Genomic DNA, 16,300 nt, shown 5'->3' on the forward strand with positions numbered 1-16,300 from the left:
AACATGAGTCAGGTTTTTTAACACGCAAAATAAGAAAAAACTGATGTTCGATTCGAATATTTAGAGAATAAATAAATGTATTGACTTCAATTTGTTTTTTTTTTTTACGTAAGGTAATGTTCTTTTTAAAATCCAATCGGTTATTTTTTTAAATAAATAAAAAACTTCAAAAACTGCTCCTAAAATTTGTAAAAATACTTTTTTCGACTAAAAATGTCCCGAACAAAAACAGATACAGAACAGAAAATCAAACATTGTTGTGCTAACTTTTCCTTAATTTTTTGGAAAAATTCTATTACTTTTCTTCTAAAACACTCAAACCTACAAAAGAACTACAAATTGGCGAGATATGGTTTCCAACTCAAGTATTGTGAAAACAAAGGCATTTCAAGTGTTTTTACCTCACACAAAATATTTGTATTAATATTTTGTTAAAGTTTAAGGAAAATCGACAGACGAGCTCGGTTGGGAAGTTACTAGTGTGGGTCGCATCTCAATTTCTTTTTGAATGATTAAATGTAAGTAATATCATTAAATAACCGATTTACCCAATCAATAACTTGATTTCTTTTAATGGTTTTGCCATAACAGCTGCACTTTGATTACTTCCAACAAAAATAAACGCTGTATGGATGCAACTTATCACCCTCTACAAAATAAATGACCACATTCATCTTTTAAGTATAAATAACATTACAACCCTCACTTTTGTGCTATTAAGAATTCAAAACTTTGTCTGTCTTTTTCATTTAAAAATCTTAGTTAGTTCGTAAGATTAATTGATTGGCCAACATTACTTTTAATTGATAAGTAAAACAATCAAACATAAAATGCATCTCGTCTCGTTTTAATGACATAACAACGTATTTTAGTTTGACTTTTTACAAAGCCAGAATCATATGAATCAATTAACCCCATAAATGTGAATCTATTAATTTTGTTTGCAATTATTTAATTAATCTAAAAACTAAACAAATCTAAGCATTTAGGTTCTATGCATCGAGATAATTTTTTTTAATAACAAGTAAATTTATTAACATTGTTCCGCATTTTAATACCTTTGTTCGAGTCAATCAGGGCAAATGGAATTTTCGACACTAATTCCGATTTTGATTTCATCTCATTTTTAATTCGAAACTGTTTGTTTTTGATTGACCTTATTGAATCTTTAAAAACTTAATGCTTTTTCTAACATAAACTGTTAGGGTGCTTTTGACAGAATAATTTACTATTCATTTTATATGTGATAATGCTTTTAATAAAAGAACTTATTAAAATAAAATAAAAAAAATGAGAACTTTTTGTTGGTCTATGTTTGATTTTATTGCTGAAATATGAAACAAAAATCACCCATTATTTTTAAAAACTAAATGTATTTAGTTTTTTTCTATACATACAATTTTTTTGTAACGAATACGTTTCTCTTTCAAATGGCTTAATAAAAAAAATTGACTAAAAATATGATGAAGCAAATATATGGGACTAAACGACATTACAATATTTTTGAAACCAAAAACAAAAGAATCCAAGCTTGGTTAAAATATTATCAAACTGTAGAACATTCCTTATACCTAAGCAATTGGTTCATGTAAATATATTCAAACTCTTTATAAGATGAGTATTAAAATAGATCTTAAATCTAATCCAGATAAATTCTGGAAGTTTGTCAATTGTATGAAAAAAGCTTGTGAACTCTTGTTGTTCTCCTTCTTCAGTTTTAAACTTTCGACAAAAAATTATATTAATTTTAAAATAAGTAAACATACTGTTGCACGAAAAATAATAGAACTAGATGAGTTTTTTAGTCCTGGCCCTGATGGTGTGTCATCCTCTATTTGAAACAATGCACGTCTTTAAAAAGTTCCCATTTTCCAAGCTTCTACATAACGAAGATAAATCTATTACGAATTGATTTTGAGTACACATTTTTTTGGTTATTTTTTTTGGTGTGTTTTAATCACCTTATAACGAATTTCTATAAAGTGAATTTTGCTTTTGTTGCTGGAAATCCAAATCTCATACGTTTTTGTTTCCACATAACGATTTTTTTCAATAATTTTCTGTTAAAAACAATTTCCCCATGATTTAAGATGCAAGCATTCTATGTTCAGACCTTTTTCTCTTCAGAAAAAGTTGTTGATAATTAATGAAGTTGAAAAACGATTGACTAAAGAAACAGATATTGCTATTGACGTGTTTCGAACCTTTCTGGAGATGAAGAGTAATGTAACGACTAATTTATTTGAATCTTTCAATTTATTAGACGATTTTGTTGAAAAAGAAAAATTGAGGAATGTTATCCAAACTAAAATCACTGACTTCTTTAAATAAAACTAAATTAACTCCAGTGCAAAAGAAAAATATTATTATGAACTACCGACCTATTGCTAAGCTATTATTGGTACCTAAATTGTTTGAGTTAATCGTGTACAGTGTCCTTTCGTAGATTTTTAAGAAACGTAAAGAAGAAAACTATATATTTAACGATTTAAGTAAAGCATTTTAAAAAAATTTCTTAAATTGGAATTCATCGTGCTTAGAAAATAGACAATATAGTGTAATATTTCATAATGAATGTTCGATTCCGTTTATTGTAAAATCTGGTGTCCCTCAGGGCAGCCATCTAGGCCCAATCTTATTTATTTCATTTATAAATAATTCGATTTCGATCATAAAAAATCATCTGTCGTAATATCTGTATGCTGATGACATTAAACTTTATAATATAATTAACACTTTATCTGAATGCCTACTTTTACAAAAAGACTTCAAATTATTTAGGAAATGGTGCCGTTTTATATGTTGACAAATGTAAAACCACAACCACAAAGATTCTGGCTTCTTGTTTCTTAAGTAGAGTATCTGTTTTTACTTTTGGGTGGGAAACTTACATTTACTAAGCATAATAGCTTTGTTGTTAAAAAAGTAAATCAAGTCCTGGGCTTCATTAAGAGAATCAGTCGCGATTACCGTGATCCTTATGTTCTCAAGCTACTTTTTGCTTCATTTGTGAAGCCAATTCTGGAATATGCTTGTGTAGTGTGGGCACCTTATTATTCTATACATAAAATGAGAATTCAATTGATTCATAGAAGGCTTTTGTCTCCGATTTCTTCCTTGGTTTAGTTTAAATAGTCTGTCCCCTTATTCACAAAGACTCACTGTTATTATTATTAATCTTCGTTCATTGACAAACCATAGAAAATATTTACAATTTTGTTTTGCTGCAGAAATATTAAATGGTTCAATATCATCACCATCGGTTTTTATTCGTTTCAACTTTAGGCCACTAAATACAGATATTAGAAGATCTATAGTGATCATAGCCCTCTTCATCAATTAATTGCAATATTCAACAAATTTCATTCTAAAACTTCATCAAATGATAATTTTAAGAATTTCAAATTAAAAAACCATGGTTTATAATAGTTTAGATTAAAAAAAGGTGTTAAGTAGTTTTGAAGCATTGTACACGTTAGTATTTAACGAATAGAATAGACATAAATACATTTTATATATTTTTACTATTATAAATAAATGTTTCCCTTTAGTTAGCCGACTTTCTTAATTTGTTGGTCATTCTTTTTCCTGCTTCCTTTTTAATATTTGAACCAATCAACCAACCTTTCCGATAACAATGGTATTTTCAAAAAAAAATGTTAATAAAATAGTATTCTAAAATTATGGTCTTATTTTCCGAGATTTACTAAAAAAAACATTTTGAAGTTCCTAATATTATAAAATTAACGATTTTATTTAGGCTTAAATTCCATCTTCAAACCCATGAACGTATTATTGTTCATTACTTTAAAATCTTTCCAATACATTAAATATTGATTAATAATTAAATATCAGCAAAACATCTCAACCTCTTTGTTACCAAATTCAAATTCAAACTTGTAAAACGATAAATTTTTCACATTTATATTTTTCAACATTTTGTTTAAATACCTATTAAAATCCAACTTAATCTCATTGACTATTATTTCATCAATCCAAAAACTTATGTAACAATTATTGTAAATTGTTTTTCTATTTAATCCGCTGAAAGCCTAAAGATTCATCATCTTTCTTCATCGTTAATACCATACTTCCATTTCCATTAGCAACATTATCCAATATGTCATATAGTCAGACAAAATATATTTAACAAATTTTCTTCCCTTATACGTAATATGATTGCCTTTTTAAGAATAGTTTTTCTTTTTTATTTAACTCAATTAACTAAGTATATTATTACAACTATAAACTATACAAACCTGTTATTAACAAATATCCAAATATGATCACCACCAAAAATGTAATCCTTCGTAACATCTCGTCTCTTCTTTAAAAATCACTTCTTCTGTCAAAATGTTGTCGTGAAACAAAATGTTCCTCACTTAAGGCAACCCAAATGTTTCGCTTAGGTACAAAACACAAAAACCTAAAACTGTTAACAACAATAATACTTAGTTTTAACACTCCCTTTATAACAGGAAAAAATGAATCATTCCAACCGATAAAAAAAGATACAAAAATTAATTACAATTCGCGTATACTACGTACATACAAAAATCCTCAAACGAGTAATTACATAAATTAAATACAAAAACTAAAAAGTGAAACTGAAAATCTATTCGAATGCACTTAATTTCAATGAACACAACAACAAAACACAGGACCACCTCACGACAACTACGATGACGGCAAAACTCTACGCACTATACGACTCTGCCGCAATATTGCAACATTCACGTGAGTGCGCAGCAAAAGATACAAAAAGAAAAACCAAAACTTATGTTCCCATACAACTTTTTTCAAATACGTTTTTCTCTAAGCTTTTCCACTTAAGATACGAGCTAAGCCTATTGACGTTTTCTGTTATGGAGTATTATTTTTTTTTTTTTCTATTGCAACAGTGATATTTGTTTTGAAGGTGTTTACACTAACCAAGTATAAACTGCGCTGGAGATGTGAGTATGCAAAAAGAATAAAAAAAAAGTGCAACAACCGGACCAATGCTCTATTAGCCCATATGTTATAGTTGTTAGCCAGAAATTATACACAGTCTCCGAAGAAAACTATTGTACGCAGAATAGGTAACTTGGTAGTGGCAGCAGCGAGTACGACGCACGGTGGTGGCGGTATCACTTAAACACGATCTTGATTAATATACTGCTGCAGTTGGTATTGCCTTCACCTCCTCCTCATTTTTTGTTGTTTTTGTGATGTTAAATAAGACTCCGAAGCGACTCGTTTAGCTTTTTCGAAAAAACTAAATCGACTTAATTTCAATAAATTTTCACTCCCAGTAATATTGGCGACGACAAAAACGACGACGATGGTCTCTTCGTAATAAGATTTCGATTTGCCACACCAACGATTTGCATGTCACGATTAAATGCAGCGAACAAGCACACTTAAGCTAAAGAGCACCTTTTGTGTATCGTTTGTGATTTTGTATTGCAACAGTTTTGGGAAAGCTCCTAAAAATGTATAAAACAGTTCGGTTGGGTTTCTTGTAAACCCTGAATTCTGTATTTCGATCAACACAACAATACAAACTTTTATTTAATTTTATTAAATTCGCGGCGAATTAATTCGGACAAAAATTGCTTCAAAGCCGCGTGACTTCCAAACGCGAACTGAAACAAACGTTCCAGCGACGAAAACTTGGAGGCAACATTTAACTTTGTAGAGCCTATAAGTGTGGTAAAGACTCACATAGACGGTTTATAGTGTACAAGATGCCTATGGAGTCTCAAGTGGCTAGGGGCACTCTATGGTTAGCACAATGATACTACTGCAAACAAACGAATAAAATAAAAGTCCAAAAAGATACAAAATAAACGCAAAACTTGAAAGTTGTAAACATTGCATGTTGATGATCTGCGACTTTTGTTGCTGCTGCTGTTGACTGCTGGTGCTGGTTTTTTGAAGGAACTTCGGGAGAGTAACTTGCTTGGACCTTTGCTTTTGTATTGTGCTAAACTATAAATGCTTTATGTTAGCTATTGGTATAAGTATCTGCCTCTGTTGTGATGTGTAGCTGTGAATCTTGATAGAATCTATGCGTCTTTGAAGCTATCGTGTGATTATTCATCATCATTATCATCATCATCGTCATAGTTTTGCAGCAACCCGACGACTTATGTTTTAAAATATACATTTTTCATAATAATCATCTCATAAGACGACCGAGAGGGAAGCTAAGTTTGGTCATTTTGAAGCAATTTGTTATTGAATGTGCAAATTCGAGTTTGCTTCTCAGCTCTTTCGTTTTGATTGATTTCAATAGTGATGGGTATTTAAAAATAAGTATTTCTAGCATTTTTGGTGATTACTGATTGATGTCTTGAAGATATTAATAACTCTTTTTGAATATATTTTCAAACAATAGTGTGTTAAGTGTGGGTGTCAGTCTGTTATGTGAGATATATTGGTATCGCAATTTTTCATAAATAGTAAATTGCTTAAGTTAACTGATGATTTGTATGAATTTTAGTTTGTCTTCCTGTTTGGATACATGATTCTTTCATGTGTTCAAATTAGTAATTGTAGTTCTGCGTGATTTGATCATCATCACATCACTGGCCACCACAATAACTCTTTACAACACTTGATAACTTTATCGAAGGTGCTTTAGTCAAGTGAAATTTTAGTCAAAATCCAATGTCATGAAATTGATATGTAATCTTTTCAGTGTACATTTAGTTTTTTATATTTTCAGGGAAGTTTTTTAAGAAATAAGTAATAGTTTATTTATTTCCTTCATTTATTGATAAAATAAATAAAAACGTCTTATTTTCAATACGGAAACTTTTTCAACTGAAATAAATATCTCAAAGAAGGCTGTAGTAGAAATTGTAAAAATATTTTCCAAGTTGAACTGATTTTAATGTACTTTAGATGTGTTGGGTGCCATAGACAAAATAATGACATAAAAAAAAAATAAAAAATTTAGGGCACTTGAATTGTATCGACATTGTTGTCATAGCATAGGTTCTTCACGGTTAACCCCTGCGGATCGAATGAGATCAAATCGTAGCTTCGAATAAGCAAAAAGGTATTTCAACGAGGGCAGCTGTTAATAACCTGATAAGTCCTTATTAGTGTAGATTTAGACAGGACAAATCCATAGTCGATCAAATATTCATATTCCTAAATACGAACATAAAATTAACACCTATCATCATTTCATATATTTCAAGGCCGCATCCCTGACAAACTCAGCCGTAAGTGCAGGTTGACTATTGCGACAAAAACTAGAGGAACTATTACTATTTTTCAAAACTAACTTACTTACTTAAGGTGGCGCTACAGTCCGGGCGCACGCCAAGTTGGTTAAGGTCCTCTCCAACCTGGGTGCGCCACCTGAGTCGCGGTCTTCCGTCCTCGGGATTGGTTTCGAAGACCTTCCGGGCTGGAGCGTTGATGTCCATCCGCTGTACATGACCTAGCCATCTAAGCCGTTGGACTTTAATTCTGATAATTAGATCAGTGTCGCTGTACACCCGTACAGTTCGTCGTTATATCTTCTCCTCCATTCTCCATCTATGCGTACGGGACCAAAAATCACCCGAAGAATTTTTCTCTCGAAGCATCCTAAGACGCTCTCATCTTTCTTTGACAGGGTCCAGGCTTCAGCGCCATAAATGAGAACCGGGATGATGAGTGTCTTATAGATGGTGATTTTACATGCTCGAGAGAGGACTTTACTTCTCAATTGCCTTCTAAGTCCAAAGAAGCAGCGATTTGCAAGAGTTATTCTTCGTTTGATTTTAGCGCTGGTGTCGTTGTCTGCATTAATAGCGGTGCCTAGGTAGACAAAGTCCTTAACTACCTCAAAGTTATAGCTGTCCATGGCGACGTTTTGTCCAATACGTCGTCGTTCAGTGTCCTTTTTTGATGACAGCATATATAGTTGGTCTTGCCCTCATTGACCACTAAACCCATCTTCTTCGCTTCCGTCGCAATGCTCAAAAACGCTCCACTGACATCACGCTTTGATCTTCCAATTATGTCAATATCATCTGCGTATCCGAGTAATTGGATGGATCTTTGGAAGATTGTGCCTCTAGTGTTGACGGTTGAGTTTTGCACAATTCTTTCCAGAACGATATTAAAGAAGTTGCATGACAGTGCATCGCCTTGTCTAAAACCTTTTTTGACATCAAAGGCATCGGTGGGATCTATTCCGACCTTGATAGAGCAGCGTGCATTCTCTATCGTCATTCTGCACAAACAGATAAGTTTGACAGGGATGCCAAAACTAGACATTGCTCGTTAGAGCTCTTCCCTATAGATGCTGTGATACGCGGCTTTAAAATCGATAAAGAGATGGTGGGTATCGATTTGAAGCTCCTGGGTTTTTTCCAAGATCTACTAGGGTGTGAACATTTGGTCGATAGTGGACTTTCCTGGTCTGAAGCCACACTGATAAGGACCTATCAGGTTGTTGACGAACGGCTTCAGACGTTCACATAATACGGCAGAGAGGATCTTATACGCAATGTTAAGGAGACTGATGCGTCTGTAGTTGGCGCAATTTAGAGGATCTCCTTTCTAATGTATCAGATTCCACTCATCGGGCATGCTTTCTTCCGACCATATTTTGAAGATGAGTTGGTGCACAGTTTACTTCAAATTGTAAATTATGATTAAAATTTAGAAAAACGTAATATTTTTGTAGAATGTGATTAAGGCGGGAAGTTTGAATTATGTTGATTTTAATTCTTGTGATATTGAGTATACGCTACAGATGTGATAATACGATTTAGGAACTTAAGGCGCAAATGTTTGTTTATGGCATCCGTATAATACTTTTATAAATCAAATTAGCACCTGACAATGGTTAAGTTTTCAAAATGCTATTTTCTGTAAAAATCCAAGTTATTATCGCTTTTGAGGAATTACAACCGGAGCTTGAGAAAATTGTATGTCTTCAATGTGTTATCTTTTTAATGAAATCTTTTAAACATGATCCTCTTACATTCATTATCTACAACATTTCAAGTCATATATCTTGAAAATACTTCACTCAGCGATCTAATTACCAATATTCCCAGAGCAAAATGATCTCCTTTTCACCTCAGATTATGCCGATTCGTCTCATCAGGCATTCAACAATGATTAGAGCAGAACGTTGCTCGCATTTTCTGTATCGAATCACTTTATATCGACGACTGCAGAAACAGTGCACTTCTCAAAACATGATGATGGGTAAGACTGCGTGCGATCCACGCAGTTTAACTGCGGTCCGTTCATATTAAACAACAACCACACTCTGTATAAAGATAGGTACTCCTCATCATCGCCACCGCCATCATGACCAATGCACGCCATCATTATAATGACCTTGTATTTATAATTATAGATTCAGAGCAATGAAGAGTGTCTTTGCACTCGATGTGTTTATGTGCTCAAGAAGAGCATCAGCAAGCGCACTGTCTTCAGTTTATTTATGGCAAAGCTTTAAAATAACTTTAGTAACGTGTACCAAAAATAAGATCTATCTTACCAATGCAACTCTAGAATTAGCCAAGTCTATAAAAGAATCTCTCACTAGCCAGAAGAAGAACCAACATCATCATCATCGTCTTCTTCATCTTCGTCTTTGTTTCGAATTTAATTGTAACTACGAGTAAATGATTTATACAAAGATACGAGTACACATGACACACATAAAGGCAAAGATACAAAAATGCAATGGTATAGCGGTAGGTAGTGATTTAAGTGGGATATCTATACTTTAATTGCAGTTTATTTTAAAGGGTGTTTTTATCTACGTACAAATCCGCGAAAGAAGTTAGTAATTTAAGGATGAAACAATTCTTTTAGATTTATTCCTTTGAACGTCTTAACTTTACTTAGAACAAAGATAGGAAAATATATTTCTGTTCAAGAATTAGAAATTAGAAATCATAAAATGTATTTCTCATGTCATATGAACCACCCTGTATTACATTACTTTTGTCACTTAAATTGCCTGTCATGTGGGAAAATACTTTATGACAAAGTATCTTACTAACAAATTTGTTAACAATAAGCTACTACAATAAATCATGATGTCAGCAAGGCACGGAATAAAATCTATTTGGACTAGAAACAGAATAATTTTGCCAATAAATGCGAAAGAAAAGAACGTAGGTAGGGTGTGCGAAGCCATTAATGTCCAGGGCAATTGATAATTGTAGTGAATCATTGAGGTAGGCCACCGCGCGCCGCGCGCCGCCGGCCGCTGTCAGCTGCTATTTAAAACTTTACAGAACTTGAGCTAACATTTAAAATGAAATAAAATTTATTTATGGATTGTAATTTTTACTTCTTTTTATTAACTTAACTTCCATCGATGTGAATATATTGTGTTGCATTTGCATTTAAGGAGTTGATTCATGAATCTTTTAAGAGAGATGGTGTGAAAAGGTCATCGGAATACAACAAATAGTTTATAATGTAGTCGTATATGTTAAATGATTGTAAATTTAATGAAGGTGTGGGTTGAGGTGAGAATATTGTTGGAAACATGAACACCTAGTAAGTTAAGTAGAATGTTTACATAGGGCCTAAAATGCTTAACAATTAGTTTTATTGTTGGCAGTTTAGTTGAGACATTTTACTGTTTTTAATAAATACAAAAGTTATTAAAAGATGTAAGTCTTTCAAACTACATATAATGTTTAGCAAAACAATAATACATTTTATATTATAAGGGAAACAATCGAGACATTGAATTAATTTGTTTTTGATCAAATTAAGTTATGCTGAAAAAGAGACATTGCGCCTTTTCAAGTTAAGAAATATACGATTGGAATGATTCAGTAGACGTCTTTATTCAATTCAATTGGGGGGAAGCTCCTTATAATCGATAAGGTTTAAAAAGCAAGTATAAGCCTGAGTGCACCGATTGTGTATTGTCGTTTTAAACATCATAACAACAGTTTTTAATACAGTCCTAGGTGAACAAGGGCCTTACCCAACAAGCTTGTCCATCTAGCTCGGTCCCTGGGTAGTTGCGCACTCCAGGTTGGGTGAGATCACTTTCCATATGTGCGCTCTACCTAATCCACGGCCTTCCATTATTGTGTTGTCCTGTGAGTGACTTTCCGCGCATTGGTTTCCATGTGCTCTAAGTGAACCACTATTGCAGGCGTTGGACTTTTATCTTTTTCAATAAATCTACGCCGCTGTGCACCCCGTATAGCTCGTCGTTCCAAATTCTCCTCTACTCTTCCAATGCATTCGGGACCGTTGATCATCCAAAGAACTTTTCTCTCGAAACCACCCTAGGTGCTTTCATATGCTTCTGCACTGTAAGGCATAACGGGGATGAAAAGGGTATTATATAGCGACATTTTGGTTACTCGAGAGAGGGCTTTACTATTCAATTGCTTTCTTAGCCCAAAGAAACAGCGACTAGCTTTTGCATTCATAGAAGAGCCCAGGTAGACTTTACTACTTCAAAGCTACATTTGTCGATGGGGACGTTTTGATCGAGACGTCCGTCGTCGTCGGTGTTTAGGTCCTGATTAACCGCTAAACTCATTATCTCAACACGCACAGGATTCCCATTTACATTGCACTGAGTTCTTATGATTACGTCAATATCATCAGCATCCGCCTTTAATTGAACCGACTTTTAAAAAATTTGATGTTCAAACAGTAGATATGTGCACTTACGAAGACACAAGTTTACACAGCTTTCTTAAATCCTCGTACCTTCCCGTGGTGAACATCGGGTGCCTAGTACCTCAACTGGAGATTGGGTTCCAAACCCAGTGGAAAGTTTTTGGGGGAAGCAAACGAGATAGGGGGGAGAGGTGTTTAAACTAAGGCACCTCTCCTTATCCAGACGGCAGCAGACAAATTCTCGAGATGAAATCAACAGTGACGTCTACAGTTCCAGTAGGGTTGAACTACTTAGTGAACGCCTTATAGGGCTTCTACGACTTATTCGGAGTCCAGGCCTATAAAGATCGGTTTATCCGGTTCCGCGCATCACGACAATCCGCATCAAAGCTAAATTCGCCAACATAAACCTAATAAGCGGGCACGCCCCAACAGAGGAGAAAAATTAAGACACCAAAGACATATTCTTCGAGCTCTTGGACAAGACTTATGAGCAGTGCCCTGGATATGACATTAAAATTATCTTTGTAGATTTCAACGCCAAGCTAGGAAGAGAAGACATCTTTGGTATAACATGGCAAGATACTCTAATAACCTCTTAAGGAGTCCCATGCTGCCTGCATTAAGCATTGAAAACCAGTAGCAACATTACCTTGCAGCCATCAGAGATGCCGCCTCTGAAGTTCCAGGTTTCACACGGCCAACACAGCGAAACCCCTGGTTTGACGACGAATGCCGGCAAGAGGTTCGTAAATTTTACCAAAAGGTAAAAAAAACCTCCCAAGGATACCAGCCACGAACCGAAGCCTGTAAAGACGATAAAGGGAACATCGTAGTAGAACCACAGTCGATGCTGAGCATATGGAAAGATCACTTCTCCAAATTATATAACGGCGATGACGAACCGAATTCCGCTGTAAGGGAGATAGAACCACTCAACCTGGGCGACGCAGATCAACAATTCCGCCTACCCGACCTTGACGAAGTGAAGATAGCTATATCTAAACTTAAGTCAAACAAAGCTGCTGGAGCTGACGGCATCACCGCCGAACTATTTGAAGCAGCAGGCTATGACTTGGTAGGGAGCATGCACCAACTCATCTGCAAAATATTGTCGGAAGAAAGCGTGCCCGATGAGTGGAATCCTAGCATAGTTTGACCGATACATAAAAATGGAGACCCTCTAAATTGCACCAACTATAGAGGCATCAGTCTCCTTAAGATTCTCGCTGCCGTATTATGTGAACGTCTGAAGCCGTTCGTCAGCAACCTGATTGGTCCACTATCGACCAAATGTTCAGACCCTGGTAGATCTTGGAAAAAACCCAGTAGCTTCAAATCGATACTCACCATCTCATTATCGATTTTAGAGCCGCGTATGACAGCATCTATAGGGAAGAGCTCTAATTGTCTTGTTTTGGCATCCCTGTCAAACTTATCCGTTTGTGCACAATGACGATAGAGAATGCACGCTGCTCTATCAAGGTCGGAAAAGATCTTACCCATGCATTTGATGTCAAAAGGGTTGTGCAAAACTCAACCGTCAAAACTAGAGGCACAATATTCCAAAGGTGCTTCCAATTACTCGCAGATGATATAGACATAATTGGAAGTTCAAAGCGTGATGTCAGTGGAGCCGTTTTGAGCATTGAGACCGAACCGAAGAAGATGGGTTTAGTGGTCAATGATGGCAAGACCAAGTATATGCTGTCATCAAAAAAGGACACTGAACAACGACGTCTTGGACAAAACGTCACCATGGACAGCTATAACTTTGAGGTACTTAAGGACTTTGTATACATTGGCACCGCTATTAACACAGACAACGACACCTGAAATCAAACGAAGAATAACTCTTGCAAATCGCTACTTCTTTGGACTTAGAAGGCAATTGAGAAGTAAACTCCTCTATCGAGCATCTAAAATCACCATCTATAAGACACTCATCATCCCGGTTGTCATTTATGGCGCTAAGGCCTGGACCCTGTCAAAGGACGGCGCAGTAGAGGAAGACCGCGGCTCAGGTGGCGCACTCAGGTGGGTGAAGACCTCAGCTAGAGGCAGCTAGCTAGGGACCGAGCTGGTGAAAACGCTTGTTGGTTTAGGCCCAGGTCCGCCCTGGACTGCAGCGCCACTTTAATCAAGTAAGTATTACTTTCTTATCCCAAAACAGTGTTGTTTTTTTTCATAGCAGAGTCCAGTCCATTGACACCTGTGAATGGTGACGTTAGGGCAACACATCATCATTGTTGTAGGTTTTTAATGATAGCAAATACTAAACTAAAATGCTTAACCTATTTTTGCCACCTCTGTCACAAAGCCCCTTTATCATCACGCTGAGTTCTTCGAATTATGTCAATGTCATCAGCATATGCGAATAATTGGACAGACATGTAATGGATCAACCTGCCTGACAGCGGAATTCGGTTCATCATCGCCGTTATACAGTCTGCAAAAGTGGCCCTTCCATAACCTAAGTATTGAATACGGTTCAACTTTGATGCTTCCACTTTCGTTTTTGCAGCTCTTGGTTCTCGGATTATGTACCTCTCAACATCTTCGAACGCACACTTCTCATGTTCTCTGTTTTTTTTCTTTTGGGAAGTCAGTGTTCCTTTCTCCTCATCTGCTTATAGATCTCGTGAGTAGCTCTTGTCCTTCCGTGCAGCGCCCGCTTTGGATGCCCGTTGTTTGGCTGCATTTGCCTATCGACATTCCTCATCAAACTTGGGGCTTTTTAGCTTTTAACTCGGTACCACAGGGGCGGCTGCTCTGATTGTTGCCACTGATTCTCCAAAGATGGTACTTGTGATTCGGTCGAAGAAGGATTCGGTGATCTTTTTGATTTTAACCGTTCGACTTGTATCTTCTCGTTGCATCACGGACACTTTCGAACGACTATGATGCTGGAAGCGTGTCTAGCTTCGATCGTTGTATGGTTAATCTGTTTGACAATAGAATGATCTGGAGAATTCCAATGTCTTTTATGGATGTTGGGGTGTGGAAAACGTATACTGCTTATTATAACGTTTCGCAGTTTACGCAGTAATATCGATGAGTTTGAAAACGTTATCGGAAGTGTTGTGGTGCATGCTATTATACCATCAAAGATGTCTTCTGTCCAAGAGCTTAATGAGCAAATTCTTGGTGTTGTCATCTGTCTCTTCTGTGGGGGCAAGACTAGTTCCCTTGGTGTGGTAACAAAGTCGCATCCAAATAGGTTTTGTAGATTTTCTCAGTAAATATCGCAGTTTTGTAACCTTTTTTGCCCGGCCCATCCGATCCTTTCTTCTAGATGGCGGTGATATGTGCTTTATACCAGTTTAGGGCCTCCGCTAATTCTTCGGCTGCAAGTAGTCTAATAAGGTACCTAACATTCCAAAGGCTTGTTGGTGCTTCGCAACTAACTTTTCTTAATCTAGTCAGGCAGCCACCCTGATGCACAACCTTCACCCTTAAGAACCGGGTACTTGATTTGAACTCCAATAGAGAGAGCCGGCATAACCGCTCTTCACAAGACTAAACTGTAACCTAATTGGTAATGTAGGCGCAACCGTTCATTCCATTTTGGGAACTCCTACACTACAGTCTATTAAAAGGAAATGTATGTATTTTCGAGCATATTTAAATATTTGCCATAAAAATATCTTCCCATCGAAACTTTGTCCATTGGAATTTCAAGCAAGACCAAGGAATTCGATCCTTTTCCTAATTCACACATCAAAACCAATCTAATCAATGAAATGAAAGACGTTTCACTTTAACAATAATAAAAAAAGTTTTTCTACAAACAAATAAATTGCTAACAACAAAGTAAAACATAGTTCAATAACAATTCACATGAATGTCATTTATTGGGCCGCACAAAAATATCATTATTCCTTCAAGCCATCATCATTATCATCTGCAATTCAAAAAATCAAGACCCAATATGTGAATGCCCGTTTCGCTTTATTCACATGCGGCGACGAATTATTGTTAGATTGTAGGTAAGTTACATTTGTTAAGCTTTCTGTCGTTGTCGTCGATTGTGGGGGTCTTTGGTTGTCGATAAACGAAACGAACGAACGTCTCATAGAGTCTAGACTGACTCATATCCCGTTGAACTTTTCCTCCAAATTATTACTTCACAGTGTGCCTGCGACTGCATCGGCCTCCTAGACAAGCCCCTGCAATCTCCAATGTGAACCAATTCTTAATCATGAAAAAGAATAATAATAATTATTGCTGACGCGTTCGAGAGAACTCACAATTCGACGAATTTTAGGTGTAATTCCACAATTCCAAAAGAATTAAGCTTTTCATTTGACATTTTGAATCTTTGGTTTGATCTGTGAGGGAAACGAAATTAAAAGCCCTCAGGAAACTCGTACTCGCACATAGCACATCATACCTGTGGTGCTGTTTATGCCACAATCTAATAATAAGGTTGAAGCTACGATTTGTAAAAAAGAACATACAGGGTTGCCACCTGCACTAAAGTTGGAGTTTCTTATTCTAAAACAACTGAAAATATCAATATCAATATCAATATCAATATCAATATCAATATCAATATCAATATCAATATCAATATCAATATCAATATCAATATCAATATCAATATCAATATCAATATCAATATCAATATCAATATCAATATCAATATCAATATCAATATCAATATCAATATCAATATCAATATCAATAT

At 35.5% G+C, this 16,300-nt stretch overlaps 2 protein-coding genes across 2 annotated transcripts in view; one reads left to right on the forward strand and one right to left on the reverse strand.

The window, feature by feature from the left end:
• LOC129942795 (uncharacterized) overlaps positions 1–5,642 on the reverse strand; it is a 78,574-nt gene extending 72,932 nt beyond the window's left edge. Inside the window, exon 1 of the mRNA XM_056051866.1 lies at positions 4,260–5,642. Within this exon, the coding sequence (XP_055907841.1) occupies positions 4,260–4,317 (58 nt within the window). The 5' untranslated portion in view covers positions 4,318–5,642. The remainder of the gene's footprint in view (positions 1–4,259) is intronic.
• The window catches only part of LOC129942792 (uncharacterized), a 324,873-nt gene that overhangs the window by 277,169 nt on the left and 31,404 nt on the right, over positions 1–16,300 (forward strand). The gene's annotated exons all lie outside the window — the stretch shown is intronic.

The sequence above is a fragment of the Eupeodes corollae genome, chromosome 1 (assembly GCF_945859685.1).
Source record: "Eupeodes corollae chromosome 1, idEupCoro1.1, whole genome shotgun sequence".
Classification (NCBI taxonomy): Eukaryota; Metazoa; Arthropoda; class Insecta; order Diptera; family Syrphidae; genus Eupeodes; species Eupeodes corollae.